General features: G+C 39.5%; 1 protein-coding gene across 1 annotated transcript in view; it reads right to left on the bottom strand.

Moving 5' to 3' along the window:
* LOC136884810 (uncharacterized) overlaps positions 1–17,152 on the bottom strand; it is a 103,196-nt gene that overhangs the window by 43,886 nt on the left and 42,158 nt on the right. Inside the window, exon 3 of the mRNA XM_067157101.2 lies at positions 5,058–5,138. Within this exon, the coding sequence (XP_067013202.2) occupies positions 5,058–5,138 (81 nt within the window). The remainder of the gene's footprint in view (positions 1–5,057; positions 5,139–17,152) is intronic.

Raw genomic sequence — 17,152 nt, 5'->3', positions numbered from 1 at the left:
TCAATTAGCTCTTGAAAATGAAGGCAAACAGAAGTATGGAAATAAGAATGTTGGAACTTTTTTTTTTTTTTTTTGCTAGTTGCTTTACGTCGCACCGACACAGATAGGTCTTACGGCGACGATGGGACAGGAAAGGGCTAGGAGTGGAAGGAAGCGGCCGTGGCCTTAATTAAGGTACAGCCCCAGCATTTGCCTGGTGTGAAAATGGGAAACCACGGAAAACCATTTTCAGGGCTGCCGATAGTGGGGTTCGAACCTACTATCTCCCGAATACTGGATACTGGCCGTGTTGGAACTTTAATAATGGCAATACTGCTGTAGGCATGCCATGCAATGAAACCTAATAATGTTGCTGATAACACATATTAGTTACATACCTACCTTGTTTTTATAGTGGCTTTATATTGCACCGACACAGATAGGTCTTATGGCGACGATGGGATAGGAAAGGCCTAGGAGTTGGAAGAAAGCAGACGGACTTAATTAACATACAGCCCCAGCATTTGCCTCGTGTGAAGATGGGAAACTACAGAAAACCATCTTCAGGGCTGCCAACAGTAAGATTGGAACACACTATATCCCGGATGAAAGCTCCCGCGAGCCCTTAAACGATACCTAACTTGCCTCAGAGTACACGGACTCTCCCTTCCCACATCATGCACATGGGAACTGGCAAAAGGAACACAATCTCATGTTAGCTGGCGGTCTATGGTAAGTTGTCATGATGTTTTTTAAACAGGAAAATTAAGATGGATAAAGTTGGAAAGTGCCAGAGGTCATACAGCATGACAGTGTTGTGAAGGTCTTCAAGAGGCATGCAGGGAATCTGCATTGCCTTAGAGGACAGTGGGTACAGGACCTTCTTTAGTACTCTCAACACTTTTTATCCTACTTATCGCCCAAATACTTTTAATAACATTAGAATCAGCCGTAGCAATTAAGCCTTCAACGAAGGACGCCAAAATGTAGCGGACATCCATCAGCCAGGTCTTCTTAGCATCAGTGAAGAAGAAGTGCATGCTCTTGCCACATTATGGACACTGATTGACACCATACGATTTGTTAGCTAACCTGAGACACCGGATTAGCGAACACAACTGGGCTTCACATTTAAAGGAATACCTGGGAATGAGAAATATCGCATCACAGCAGGATCCGCATAACCATTTGAGGCGCTCGGGGCTAGGTAATGGTAAGCCACACATTGAGCAATATTTAGATTTGTACGCATTTCGTATCTGCTAGAGGATGGCAAGCCACTGACAGAGTGCTATTTGAAGAAACCAAGAGATGGCAACACACGCACTCTTGTTATGTATTGCACCAAGACACAGCGCGTCATTTTTGTGCTTTAGTGTGGTAAGCCGCAGCAAGATGGCGTCTTGCAGAGGAAACAGTGTGTGGTGTTGTTTCGATGAAAAATGCATTTTGGAACCGAGACGGAAGCCAATTGTCTTGAGAGTGAATCCTCGTGCGATGACAGTGTTGTAGATGTGGATTATCAGCCAAATCCATGTGATATCTCATCATCATCAGAGGTAAGCATCAACAACATGTTATTATGTGGCATGCCATATTATAGCACATGGCAATGTGGCTTATCATGACAATGCAGTACATGTAGTACTGTAAGATAACGCTAATATTTAATGGAAGTATGATCTGTGGGTCCACTCCTAAGATATTTATAAGGAACCAAGTAACCATAAATGACTGTTGGACTAAGATGGGCATCACTAAGTTTCTGCGATAGGAGTTATTGTGGCTTGCCATTATACAGCTGTTGAATTGCTGTATTGTTCAGTGCAGTTTCATAGGTTCATGCTATTCTTTTTATTCTTTTTTCTACCGCAAGGATGAAGACTTAGCTCCCCTTCTTAGAGAGGAGCCCATCTCACTTGCTAAGAATGGAAGGCATCGATGGTGGCAGTAAACACCGGAGTTGAGTAAAAGGGCTAAACGTAAACCCCGGTGTAATCGGGTATGCACTTAAACATAGCTATTAACAAGAATTAAAAATATTGGAAAAATAATTACTTTAATTAAATAATAATAATAATAATAATAATAATAATAATAATAATAATAATAATAATAATAATAATAAATATTATTATTTAGGAGAGCCGGCACAGAATATCGAATATCTGTGAAATTAATGAATTAATGTCAAGAAGCATGCCTGTCCTACACAGACATCGTGGATTGCGACCTTAACACCAAAAAATCGTAGGCCCATTCCTATACGGCATAAGAAACTGTCTGACGTCATGGACCAGCTTCCCTACATACCTGCGGTGCATCATGGATATTAATTATCTCTGACTCAGTACGAAACCACAGAGCAGGTTGAGGATCCTGAATTAATTGATGGCAGTTTCTTGGATGACGGTGAGAGTGAAGTGATTGGTGATCAGTAAAGTCATGTTGGCACTGAAACTTTGGTGATAGACAATGACAAGCCACAAAATTATGTGTATTATTGTTTTTTATACTATGTACATTAGTTAAAAAGGTTCGATTTCATGTTATAATAATACATCAAGGTATATAGTACCTTATCATTCAATAAACATATCTCTTATGTCCATCACCTGATTTATGGAATTTTTTGAACCTTCATATGGCTCTCCTGTAAAATTTCCTCAATGTGGCTTACCATTATCTAGCCCCGAGCGCCTCATTTGAAGTTTTATACATGTAAAGGAGAGGCTTTCTTACACCATATCATTATGGTGGATGAGTATGGGCTAAATAGTATGAGCCACAAGGGAAACCAATTGAATGAATGGCATCATTACAGGTAACCGTGAAGATTGAAAGCTCATCAGAACACCGCCATGTGAAAGTTATGGTTACGACTGTGCTTGTGTTATCCTAATGCATTATATTCCTCCACAGCAGACAGTCAATGCTCTGTATTACAGTTCATTTTTGGAACAAAACCTGTCACCTGCTTTAAGAAAAAAGTGGTGATACTTTCTGTAGAACCCACCCATCATTTAGTACAACAACGCTCAGCCGTTACAGAAAACATTGTGGCAGATTTGCTCGGTCAATGGGGTTGGGAATTGCTGTACCATCCACCATAACCTGCAGAATTAAGTCCTTATGACTTTGATTTGGTTTCTAAGATGAAAGAAAGGGCCGATGACCTAGATGTTAGGTTCCTTTAAACAACAAACAAGATGAAGGAACCATTTTGGGGCCTTCGATTCACAACCGTTCCAGAGATTTATCAGGCAGTACACGACTCCATTCAAACTTTGAACACAACATGTGTTGCTACAAGCATCCAATGAATACCACATCCATGGCAACAGGTAGTACACAATGCAGAAGACAACTTAGGACAGTAAATCTTGGTATAACATGTACCACTTTTGTATGAGTTGTAATAAAATAGCTGCAATTATTAAAATTTCCAACCCGGGTATACATCTGAGAACTATCTTTTTACAAGTTGCTTTATGATATACCAACAGAGATAGGTCTCATGGTGACGCTGAAATAGGAAAGGGCTAGGAGTGGGAAGGAAGCAGCCTTGGATTTAATTAGGATAAAGCACCAGCATTTGCCTCATGTAAAAATGGGAAATCATGCAAAAACATCTTCAGGGCTGCTGACAGAGGAGTTCAAACCCACTGATCTTGCGGTGTGAGCATAATAAAAATGGGGAAGTACTCCCCAGAAAGAAAAGTCATCCTGAGCTCATCAAGACAATGAAAATCAGGAGGGTGGAATATATGGGTCACATTATGAGGACTCCTGAATAGATCAGACTGCTAGAAGTAATATTTCAAGGGGAAAAATTTGGCAAAACATGACCTGGCAGAAGATGGACATCTTGGATCAACGTTTTTAAGAAATTGGTTTAAGCTCTTTGACACAAACAAAAGGAAGATAGCCATGCTTGTCGCCTAAATCCAATTAGGATAAGGTAGCAGTAGCAGTGATGAAAGAAGCTGCCATACAGTGGCGGCCTTTGAATAATATTAACTGCATACTTGCCAACTTTACAAAACCAAAAATCAGGAGATTTTGTTATAAAAATCAGGAAAAATCAGGAGATACAATTGGTCAAAACTGCTTATTCTACATGTTTTGTGCAATACAGGAGTACTATGGTATATAATACTGTTTCGAAACCTGACAGGTGCTATACGAGGCTACAAGGCAAAAAATACACATCTCTATTCCCTCACAGGAAGTATGAGTGAGATGATCGGTCTCTGCTAAGCCTTCCAAAAATATGAACTCATGTTCCACCCCAGTGAATCAATCATGCACTTATATACCATTACTTAGCAAATGCATAGATTAATTCATTGCATCACGTGCCCACGCGATTATGCTAAGACGCAATGCTATTCATATCAAGTACAATTCGTGAGAATTGTCTCCAAGTGGCTCCCAAAATCTCAAAAAAGTCACTAATCACTGTCTTTGAAATTCTGTCACTAAATAACAAAAAATTACTCCAAATCAAGCGGCTAGTGTACAATCAACTAGACTGACGTGAATGAACACAAACATAGCACGCAAGAACTAGATTTACAATCGATATATGCGTCGCGATATACAGGTTTCAATAAACATTGCATAATCGCGCACAATTCTCGTATTAATAAACATCAATATTTCATTTGAAAGCGTCCAATGAGAGAAGGACTTCCGGCTACTAGCGTACAATGCTGAAATGGCGGGATTTGAAAACAAATGTTTAAAGTTCACCAAAAAATAAGCAAAATTTGGGAGAAATAATAGAATAATCGGGAGGCAGGAAAAACTGTCGAAAATCGGGAGTCTCCCACCTAAATCAGGAAAGTTGGCAGGTATGTAACTGCTATACATTACCTCGCATTAAACATTGAAATACCTGAAGAAAATCTCAAAATTAATTGAAAAGACTGGCAATCTTACTATAAATACCCTCTTTCCGAGGACCTTCAAAATGTCTGCTTTAAAATAGAGTCACCTCACTGAAATTTTTCAGCAGTTTTCTCACAATTTCCATTATCAGAAAAAAAAATCATCAAAATAATAGATTACTTAACCTGTGTTTGTCCTGGCTCTGCAAACTCTGATGAGGTTCCTTTTTCCAACTGCATCTTGTCTGATGTAAGTTCATAATTGTCCTGTGGAAAAGTTAATATATTAGGCACATTCATGAGACACATCTGGCAATAGAGTTACATATGAGTAGGCTTAACAATTCATAATTTCCTAGTAAATGAGTCAGTTTCAAAACTTCCTTATTGTTTTGTGTGCTTTTTTTTTTTATAGGAAATTTTCATGTCAAGGATCCCTAAAGACATGACAACTAGAAGTCCTTCAGCAATTAAAAACTGTCCTGTTTGACTGCTCAAGGATATTTTTGAAGTGTGGAGCAATTATATAAAACCTCTGAAAATAACACTGAATGATCAGGAAAATATACAAACATTCTGAAAAATATTCTGCTCATCATAAACAAACCAATTCTGAAATACTGAGAACATAAAATTTACCACTGTCATTTTTTGCATCCAGTACCAGGATTTTTTTTTTTTTTGCTAGGGGCTTTACGTCTCACCGACACACATAGGTCTTATGGCGACGATGGGATAGGAAAGGCCTAGGAGTTGGAAGGAAGCGGCCGTGGCCTTAATTAAGGTACAGCCCCAGCATTTACCTGGTGTGAAAATGGGAAACCACGGAAAACCATCTTCAGGGCTGCCGATAGTGGGATTCGAACCTACTATCTCCCGGATGCAAGCTCACAGCCGCGCGCCTCTACGCGCACAGCCAACTCGCCCGTACCAGCAATTACAGCTCGGCACAAAATATGTATCGTCCATATCACCTCTTCTCTGTGAAGTGCTCAGCCTGAAAACAGCGGGGATTCTCAACAGCTCTACCGTCAGCTGCCCCAAAGACCTGGAAGTCACTGAGGAGGTGAACTAAGGAAATGAAGAGTGAGGTAGTTTTCCATTGCTTTCCTCTCCTAACCAGGCAGTGCTGTTACATACCAGTCTTTCATGTTGACTGAAATATACACACAGCGGTCTGAAGTAGTGTTGTCACAAAGTTTTTGAAACAGGAACAATGGAGTTGGATAAAGAATGAATGTGCCAGAGCTCGTACAGCACGACAGTGTCATCAAGTCTTCAACAGGCTTGCGGGAACCTGCATTGCTTTACACGACAGTTGCACAGTGTAAAAGACTTCATCGTTTAATGCCAAAATGTGGCAGGCATCAGCCAGGTCATAGCAGTGTCAGTGAAGAAGACGGCATACGGTTTGTGAGCTAGCCCGAGACTCCAGATTAGACTCCTGAAGGCAGGGAGCTGGTTAATAATGTAATCACATGCTGTGCAGAAGTATCCCCTGGCAGGTGAAAAGAATGTTGATTTATCTCTATCATTATGTTTCTTCACCAAGTTCACTGTCTCAACGCCAATGAATAGCTCCTCATTGTCTCTCTGATTCTGAATAGAATGGTATGGAACTTTTGATCACTTTTGGTTTAACAAATCTGGAAAGCAGCAGATTTATCTGTCAGATGTGATGCTTCGCATTTGAAAGAACACCTGGGTAGGATAAAAACTGCACCACGATGGGTTCAACATAATTTGACAGAAATTCAGAAAGGGTTACGATAAAATGCTACTCTTTCCTACTTAGAGTGCTATAAGTGTGAAGGAGGGGCTTCCTTAGGCCATATGATTACGCTGGACAAGACATGGGGTAAATGTATGTGCCACAACTGACATGCAAGTCGCATGAATGGCGTCATTACGGGTAACTACAAAGATCAAAATTTCGTCAGAACACCAGCCATGTGAAATTACAATGAATAAACTTTTAATGTCCACCTATTCAATTATTGTATTTCAATACGGACAAAAAATGAAATTTCTTAGGTTTTTGCTATTTGTTTTACATCGCACCGACGATGGGACAGAAAAGGTCTAGGAGTGGGAAGGAGGCAGCCGTGACCTTAATTAAGGTACAGCCCTAGCATTTGCCTGGTGTGAAAATGAGAAACCACGGAAAACCATCTTCAGAGCTGTCGACAGTGGAGTTCGAACCCACTATCTCCCGAATACTGGACACTGGCCGCACTTAAGCGACTGCAGCTATCGAGCTTGGTAATTTCTTATGTTAACTAGCCATGTGAAAGTTTGCTTACTCTGGGTACAAATGTGGTGGTGTTATCCTAATGCATTTTGATCCTCTACAGCAGACCATTAATGTACAGTATTACTGTTCATCTTCGGTTGGGTTCACAACCTGCGACCTAGTTTGAGAAAGAAGAGGCAGGGCCCATGCATCATTTTGCAAGACAAGGCTCAGCCCCATACAGCATAAACTGTGGCAGATTTGTTCAGTTTATGGGGCTGGGAATTGCTGTACCATCCACCATAATCAACGGACTTAAGCCCTTGTGACTCTGACTTGATTCCTAACTAGGAGGAATACCCAACTGTTGTCGCTGACTTTTGAATGAGACCTGTTTATTTATGTTTTATAATACCAGAGGCGACATTTGGTGCTGTTTGATGTGCTATAGACTGCTGGAGGTGGAAAGAGGCAGGACGGGAGTACGGGGTGCAAAGAAAGGAGCAGATGTGGAATCGGTCTGGTAGTTACGTATTAGAGGTGAATGTGACCTGTTGTATGCACAGGCTGTTGCGAAATGAAATCAACTGTCGTCATTTAGTTGCTATGGATATCTTTGGTACTTCAGAGGTAAACACAATTAGGTAGATCGCATAGTTTTTGAACAGATTAGAAACACCTACTTAATGAAGACATTCTTGTTGAAAATTACAGAACTCTTATGGTAGATGATGAAGTCACCGATGAAGATGACAATGAAAATGATGTTGGGGATGGTCCAGCGATACAGCTAGAAAATGAGATGACTTCAGAAAGCGGTCCGGCATTACATGGCAATGACAAGAGCAGCGGTTCCTGGTATTATCCATTGCCACCACTGATGCTTACAAAATTTGGATGCAGCAAGAACAAGGAAGTGATCCTCCACAATGGTCCATGCTGGAGTAGTCTTAGACATGCCCCTACAGTAAAATTCCTTAGAATAATGGCAAAAAAAGACAAATAAAAACGAGACACTTCTGCAAAACTTTGAAAAGACACTGAAACTATATGGCAGAAATAGGAAAGCACTACAAGAAAGAATAAGTGACAAGGTATGTGATCAGTTCACTGCAATGTGAAAACGACATGCAATTAAACATGACCAAATGCTACAAATCTGAGTGATGTGATTTAAGGCACAAACTGATCCAAATAACACCTTAACATTCAAAGCTTCCAAGTCATGGCTGCAGCGGTTCAAGAGAAAAAACAAGATAGTTTCTTGCAAGATCATGCAAAATGTTGGCAGCAGATTTGTTAGTGATGCCGCTGACATAGAGGAGAAAGCTGATGAGTTTTTTTTTACGGAAATAAGGCGTTTCATTAAGGAGTATCATTTTACACCAGAGCAGATAATTAATCTGGATCAGTCAAGATTTTGTAAAGAGTTATGTTCTGGGTGAACTCTTGCCATTAATGGAGCAAAGATAATTTATAGTACCGTGGGTTCAGTTACAGCAACCACCCATTCATACGTGGTAATGCCCTTTATTGTAATGGATGGCCCCCTTCTTCCACACATGTATGTTCCTGTCATGGAACCCAGTGGAAAATCTCCAGCAAGCATGGCACTTGAATTACCCAATGTGAAAGCATATGTTAGGAAATCATGAAACGTGACAAGATAGGATTTGAATGTGCTCCTGGAACAGGTGTTATGGACAGATTTTCATGGCAGAGATGAAATTCTTTGTTTGGTTGATTCTTAGACAGCAAATAAAGATGATGCTCTGTTCCAAAAGATGTTGAATTTTGCATGAAGCTGATCCCTGAAAAATATATTGGATTGGTACAAGCAGCATAGTTTTTCTTTTTCTGTGCATTCAAAAGTATGGTAAGGTTGATAACGATATGATACTGTTTTATCGTCCACAGTTAAAGTGTGGCAAAGATACCAATTTCTTCGCATTCAATCATTTGTGCATGTCAAATTTTCGGCAAATAGATTCAAACAATTGATCCTTTTTTTTTTTTTTTGAAATGTGGTTACACCAACGAACATCGAGTACCTTTTCAGACATTTTCCGAATACTGATTCAAGACTTGTTTGAAAGAAGAATATTTCAAAGATGACTTCATTCAGCTTGCCTTCATCATTTCATGTGCTCATTGTGAAAGATGTTTATGTGTACACCACGGATTACTTATCGACCTGCATGTCTACTACATTTGAACTGCCCTGGGTATGTAATGAATACCAGAGAACTTTCAAAAAGAGAAATCCAGAAGTCTTGAGACATAGTGAAAAAGGATGGCAAGGGGGAGATTACAAACAACACTAATACAAGTCAAATACATGTTATGATCCCCCTTGCAATTAAGTACTTACACAAAGTTACATCTGGATAAGTGCTCTTCTCTTTTCATGCAACACTGGGAAAGGTTCACACAGCACACAAACAGTTTTTTTTTTTTTTTTTTGGCACATTAAATTGAAGGTCACAATATGAACGTCACTGTCAAAATTAAACTAAACATGGACACTTATTTAAAATATTCTGTCAAGTTCACAGTATGCAGGCTATTATCCACCACAGGTTGGAGAGCACAAATGGAGACGAGTTGCTTCCTTCGCTTTCTTCAGAATCTGGAGGAAAAGTACTCGAGTAACATGGACCAGTACTTCTGGTTTCAAAACAGAAACAAATCCGGAATTTCCTTTGACACTGAGGACCTAAACTGATTTTGGTTCCTTTTCACCAAGCTGAACACACGTTCACACTCAGTACTGCTCTGCGGTAGAGTCAGAACAGAAAGCATTATCCTGGATATCTTATCATACTTAGGAACACCAACAGCTCCATGAATGTTCAAGAAGCGAGCACATTTGGTGTCATCAGTCAGATTCTCACTCACTACTGTAGCACAGTTATCAATCTGAAGAGTTACAAATTGGTTCTGAAGCACATTCTTTGCATCCTCAACCGACTCACTGTCCTTCCTCAGCAGCAATGAAGGAAATCTTTCTATAAAGAATTGTACAGAAGAAGACTGGGCATCTTCACTAATTTTTGAAACATCTGCAATCTTTGCATGTTTCAGTACTTCATCATTGAGAGGGAACCTGTTAATAATGTAATCACATGCTGTACAGAAGTAACCCCTGGCAGATGAAAAGAATGTTGATTTATCTCCACCGAGCTCGATAGCTGCAGTCGCTTAAGTGCAGCCAGTATCCAGTATTCGGGAGATAGTAGGTTCGAACCCCACTGTCAGCAGCCCTGAAGATGGTTTTCCGTGGTTTCCCATTTTCACACCAAGCAAATGCTAGGGCTGTACCTTAATTAAGGTCACGGCCGCTTCCTTCCCACTCCTAGACCTTTCCTGTCCCATTGTCGCCATAAGACCTAGACCTTTCCTGTCCCATTGTCGCCATAAGACCTATGTGTGTCGGTGAGACGTAAAGCAACTAGAAAAAAAAAAAAAAAGATTTATCTCTATCATTAAGTTTCTTCACCAAGTTCATTGTCTCAACATCAATGATTAGCTCATCATTGTCTCTCTGATTCTCAATAGAATGGTATGGAACTTTTAATAAAAGGGAACTTTTGATCACTTTTGTTTTAACAAATCTGGAAAGCAGCTGCTTCAACAGGTTCGTCATTAGTTCCAGTAGTTTACGAATGTGAGGGGAAGTACTCTGAAATGTAGAATTGAGATTCTTAAATGAAGAAATGACAGCATACAGGAAGGCACAGAATGCCTTATTTAAGCCTGATGACAGAACCATAAAAAAATTTCTTCACGATTTTGAATAATGTTCTTATTCTTTAGCACAGCAGTGCCAGATTTTGAGACATATGCAAATATTCTTGAAGCGACCAATTCTGATGAATCAGTAACTTTCCAATTTTCATGGTCTTTGGAACAACCAGGCTTGGCTTCAGGGATCATAAATAATGTTAAGCTAGTAATTGATGCACGCTGAGCATTAACAAGCACCTCATCTTTAAAGAAACCAGTCTCTGCTGACACCTTCCTAACGAACGCAAACATGTTTCAGTATCTTCTTCGTTTCCTTTCTGTGAAGCTCTTGGAATTTCTTAAGGCGTTCCTTCATCTAACAACTCTTTTCTGAATAACAGAAGATGCAGACTACCAGTTCAACTTTAACAGGCAACCTACAGTACTTGCACCTTTCTCAGCAGCCAAGTTAGTCAAATGGCATGAGCAACCCAGTACGAAGACAGATGACTGTGCTTCCCTTACAACAGCAGCAACTCCATTCTTCTTTCCAATCATGACTGGAGCATTGACGGAACAGAACACTACACTATTTTGAATTGGTATTTTGTAACTCTCTAACTGTGAAATTACCAAATTACCAATATTATGTCCCACTGATTCACCAACCAAGGCTGGGACAAACAACACTGAGCTAACTATCTTTTCCTGCTTTGCCACAAAACAGGTGATGACAATAGGGTAAAGCTTAGCATTACTATTATTGCTCGGATCTGTAGCTAAAGAATATGGTTCATGTTGCATATGACCAATGATTTCACCTCTTGAATCAGTAGCAACTTCTTTCAAGATGTGTGTGGTGTTCGTATGACCACAGGCATATTTTTTTTGCAATTTCTGAACCTGGAAACATTTTCCTCAACAGAGTACAAGCATGATTGGCAGCAGCTAACGTGATATTATGTTCAATTAAAAATGAAGTGAACAATCATTCCACTCTTACTATATCAAAGTTGGCTCCGGAAGAGGTAAAAAACGAATTAGTTTTCTGACTGCCATCCTTAAATTTTGTGTTGGTGACATGTATAACAGATTTAATGTGATTTACTAATTCTGTTCTTCCTCCATGAGGAACACTTATATCACATGAGCACATGGAACAGAATGCGAATGTTTCACATTTCTGTGATCGTATAAAACAAGAAAATTCTGCAGAATATGCCTCCGTAAAAGATTGATAATATTGTTTCTTAGTTGAACTCATTACGAACGCCACTAAAAATACTTAAATTCATCACACAATCCCATGAGTTTCAGAACTACCATAAATATTACGTACTCCCACACACAAACAAAACTTTTAGCTGCTACGAAGCACGATGCAGTAACTAAATTTATATACAAATTCACAGCCTGCTACTTTTCACTGATTTCTTTTCTTCAAAATCACAGCCTGCTATTTGTTTGTGAACATCTCAGTGAATGAAGCAGCAGTTGAAGTCGAAAGGCGACAAAAGCATGGTGATAATCGATAATGTGATTATCAATACATTTACCAGTCAGATTTCAAACACTGCATTTTGTATTACCAGCTACTAATAGTTAAAATTCTTGTTTTATTTTCCACCTAATTCAATACATAAAAATGTTTATTGTCTCTAGAAGGACATTTTATTACAATACAACACTAACAGGGACATGTTTCGCTTGTTATATCAAGCATCTTCAGCCTCATTTGAACAAATATCTCAAGGTTAAGTCTTTACCTTAAACCTTCATATAAATAATTTGTTTGTTAAAACTATTTTACACCAATAAAATGTTACCACTAGTTAACACAGAATTAAAAAGAGTTAACAAATTAAAATATACAGCTGTAATTCAATAAGTTCAATATGGTTAAACACCATGAAAATAGTTTTATTACCAGCTACTATCGAAAGTGAAACAAATGTGATTTGACCGCAGAAAGCGAAAACAAGCGTGGATAATCAAAAATGTATAATAACGTAGTTCATACATACAACCATAAATCACACTCAAAATCTGTACATTTTACGGAAAAACCGGAGTACATGGCAGGTATGGTAATGTATTTTATTTCCAGGTTTTAAACGTTACTGAATGCATCTGCTCACTCATCTACAATATTCAGTCATGTATGGACTAAAGTAATCTGCATGAGGATTCTTGTCTTTAAGTGTACTCATAGTCTATATTTGGCAGCTCATACCTCCTATGTTTCTTGCAAATAGCAGCTGTAATTTGCATGGTTTGCATATTTCGATACTGTCTATTCAAACCACTAAATAGATTCGAAAGATGTGCGACAACAGTTGGACACCCTTCCTTGTAATGTGAAGGAACCACTTCAGGGCCTTTGCTTCAGAACTGTTCCAGAGATTTGTCAGCAGTAGAGTGCTATCAACACAACATGGGATGTTATAGGTACCCTAAAACCTTCACATGATCCACATGATTGGCAATAAGGTAGCCTGAAGGACAGTAAATCTTGGTATAACATGTATCTCTTTTGCATAAGTAGTAATTAACCTTAGCCAAGCGTTAAACATCTTTATCCAGAACCTGTCTACTACTGCACGAGCGATACACATGTTTATCCGGAATTTTGGATTACGTGCTTTTGCGACCGCGTGTTTCCTATTAGGGTTGAAATATTAGCCGATAGAAGACATTCTTCAAGCATAAGGCTATTCACCGCTACACATGGGAGGCCAGGGGTACCAGATCCATAATAGACTATATCTTAACCAACTTTGAATTCAGGAAATCTGTTAGGAATGTAGGAGTTTTCTGCGGATTTTTCGATCATACAGACCACTATCTGATCTGTAGTGAACTAAGTATCTCTAGGCCTAGGGTATAGAAAGTGAAATTTGTCTGCAAACGAATAAGGGTAGAAAATTTCAGGACGAGGAAATTAGACAGAAGTACATGGATATGATTAGTGAGAAGTTTTAAACAGTAGACAGTAAGCAGGTTCAAGATATAGAACGTGAATGGGTGGCATACAGGGATGCTGTAGTAGAAACAGCAAGGGAATGCCTAGGAACAACTGTGTGTAAACATGGGAAAAGGCGAACATCTTGGTGGAATGATGAAGTGAGAGCAGCTTGTAAACATAAAAAGAAGGCTTATCAGAAATGGCTCCAAACAAGGGCCGAGGCAGACAGGGATTTGTACGTAGATGAAAGAAACAGAGCGAAACAAATAGTTGTTGAATCCAAAAAGAAGTCATGGGAAGATTTTGGTAATAACCTGGAAAGGCTAGGTCAAGCAGCAGGGAAACCTTTCTGGACAGTAATAAAGAATCTTAGGAAGGGAGGGAAAAACGAAATGAACAGTGTTTTGAGTAATTCAGGTGAATTCATAATAGATCCCAGGGAATCACTGGAGAGGTGGAGGGTATATTTTGAACATCTTCTCAATGTAAAAGGAAATCATCCTGGTGGTGTTGCAAAGAGCCAAGCTCATGGGGAGGAGGAAAACAATGTTGGTGAAATTATGCTTGAGGAAGTGGAAAGGATGGAAAATACAATCCATTGTCATAAGGCAGCAGGGATAGATGAAATTAGACCTGAAATGGTGAAGTATAGTGGGAAGGCAGGGATGAAATGGTTTCATAGAGTAGTAAATTTAGCATGGAGTGTTGGTAAGGTACCTTCAGATTGGACAAAAGCAGTAATAACACCTATCTATAAGCAAGGGAACAGTAAGGATTGCAACAACTATCGAGGCATCTCATTGATTAGTATACCAGGCAAAGTATTCACTGGCATCTTGGAAGGGAGGTTGCAATTAGTCATTGAGAGGAAGTTGGATGAAAACCAGTGTGGTTTCAGACCACAGGAGGCTGTCAGGATCAGATTTTCAGTATGCACCAGGTAGTTGAAAAATGCTACGAGAGGAATAGGCAGTTGTGTTTATGTTTCGTAGATCTAGAGAAAGCATATGACAGGGTACCGAGGGAAAAGATGTTCGCCATACTGGGGGGCTATGGAATTAAAGGTAGACTATTAAAATCAATCAAAGGCATTTATTTTGACAATTGGGCTTCAGTGAGAATTGACGGTAGAATGAGTTCTTGGTTCAGGTTACTTACAGGGGTTAGACAAGGCTGTAATCTTTCACCTTTGCTGTTCGTAGCTTACATGGATCATCTGCTGAAAGGTATAAAATGGCAGGGAGGGATTCAGTTAGGTGGAAATGTAGTAAGCAGTCTGGCCTATGCTGACATGGTCTTAATAGCAGATTGTGCCGAAAGCCTGCAGTGTAATATCTTGGAACTTGAAAATAGGTGCAATGAGTATGGTATGAAAATTAGCCTCTCGAAGACTAAATTGATGTCAGTAGGTAAGAAATTCAACAGAATTGAATGACAGATTGGTGATACAATGCTAGAACAGGTCAATAATTTCAAGTATTTAGGTTGTGTGTTCTCCCAGGATGGTAATATAGTAAGTGAGATTGAATCAAGGTGTTGCAAAGCTAATCCAGTGAGCTCGCAGTTGCGATCAACAGTATTCTGTAAGAAGGAAGTCAGCTCCCAAACGAAACTATCTTTACATCGGTCTGTTTTCAGACCAACTTTGCTGTATGGGAGCAAAAAAGCTGGGTGGACTCAGGATATCTTATTCCTAAGTTAGAAGTAACAGACATGAAAGTAGCAAGAATGATTGCCGGTACAAACAGGTGGGAACAATGACAGGAGGATACTCGGAATGAGGAGATAATGGCTAATTTAGGAATGAACTCGATGGATGAAGCTGTATGCATAAACCGGCTTTGGTGGTGGGGTCATGTGAGACGAACGGAGGAGGATAGGTTACCTAGGAGAATGATGGACTCTGCTATGGAGGGTAAGAGAAGTAGAGGTAGACCAAGACGACAATGGTTAGACGCAGTTCAAAGATAAGAGGTATAGAACTGAGGCTACAACACTAGTTGCAAATCGAGGATTGTGGCGACGCTTTGTAAATTCACAGAGACTTGCAGACTCAATGCTGAAAGGCATAACAGTCTATAATGATAATATATGTATGTATTATGACCTTTCAATGGCATGTAATCGTATGTCAAGGAGTCATTGAAAGTCATAAGTTAAATAGATTCATGTGAAAAGCATGGAAGTATGTAAATCGTTGATGTACGGCTAATTTATGTGTTCATGATATACGAAAGCCATTACAACTTGCAAATCTATGGTTGATCTTGTGGTTGGAAATCGGAAGAGCAAGCTCAGAACCCTGTGGTATATGGTAGTTCGAATAAAGAACAGTTCAGTAACAGGCAGTTATGGATAAAGAATAATTACATCAACAGCTGAGAAGATGAAGGGTCAGACATTTTATTTAGTCCGGAAGACGTCAAAGGAGGCCATGGAATAACTTGGAATCATATACGGTTGATCATCTAGAAGGCATATGGTGTGATGTATTACATGTTCAGAAAAATTGTTACCTTTACTACAGGGGTAACACTAAACAAGGCACAGACACAGTTAAAAGGGAGGGTAAGAGCACAATACACAATATAAGTAAACACTACACACTCTGAAAAACAGTAGCTAGCATACGCAGATCTCCAACAAAACAAGTACGTAACTATCAGTAGGGCCAACTAGTGAATGACAATAAGGGAAGATGGAAGGGCTGGGAACCTACCAAAGGCATGGACATGGCTTAGATAGCGGATTCCGAAATGAATCACCGTGATCCTTAGTTTTAAAAATATTATTTACAAGATAATTCTACATATACATTCCAAGTTATGAGCTATAAGTTCAGTGATATACATAGGTTGTTCGTAGCAGTGTAAATTCAAATTACAAATCAGCTGTACATCTAGTTACCAGTGCAGTAGTACAATGTAATTCACGGGTTATCCAAAATCTAGCGTACCGTACCTAAAGTGATACAAAACTATAAGAGGGAAACCCCAAGGGAAATACTATTAAACTACAATATACATATTTTAGTGAAACAAAACGGGAATGCCTCGGAAACGAACAGGTAAGTCCAGCAGAAAAACTAAGGCGTCATAAGTAACTAATTTGGTGAATCTAGGCGAGGTTAGGGTAGACTCCTGTATGAAAACCAAATCGGAACATTACGGAATTTTTAATAGGAACGTAATTCAAGAGTGCTTACCCGGGGAGTGTGCCATCCCGAAAACCGGAGGGACGTCATCCAGATAGGCTGCTCGCAGACAGATAACCGAGACCAACAGAATTCAGGATACAGAATACCTTCGAACACTACCTCGCTCACTCAAGCCATTACAACTTGCAAATCTATGGTTG

This window comes from Anabrus simplex, chromosome 13 (genome assembly GCF_040414725.1).
Source record: "Anabrus simplex isolate iqAnaSimp1 chromosome 13, ASM4041472v1, whole genome shotgun sequence".
NCBI classification, from domain to species: domain Eukaryota; kingdom Metazoa; phylum Arthropoda; class Insecta; order Orthoptera; family Tettigoniidae; genus Anabrus; species Anabrus simplex.
Note: the sequence above shows the minus strand (reverse complement) of the source record. Positions and strands in the feature narration are given on the sequence as shown.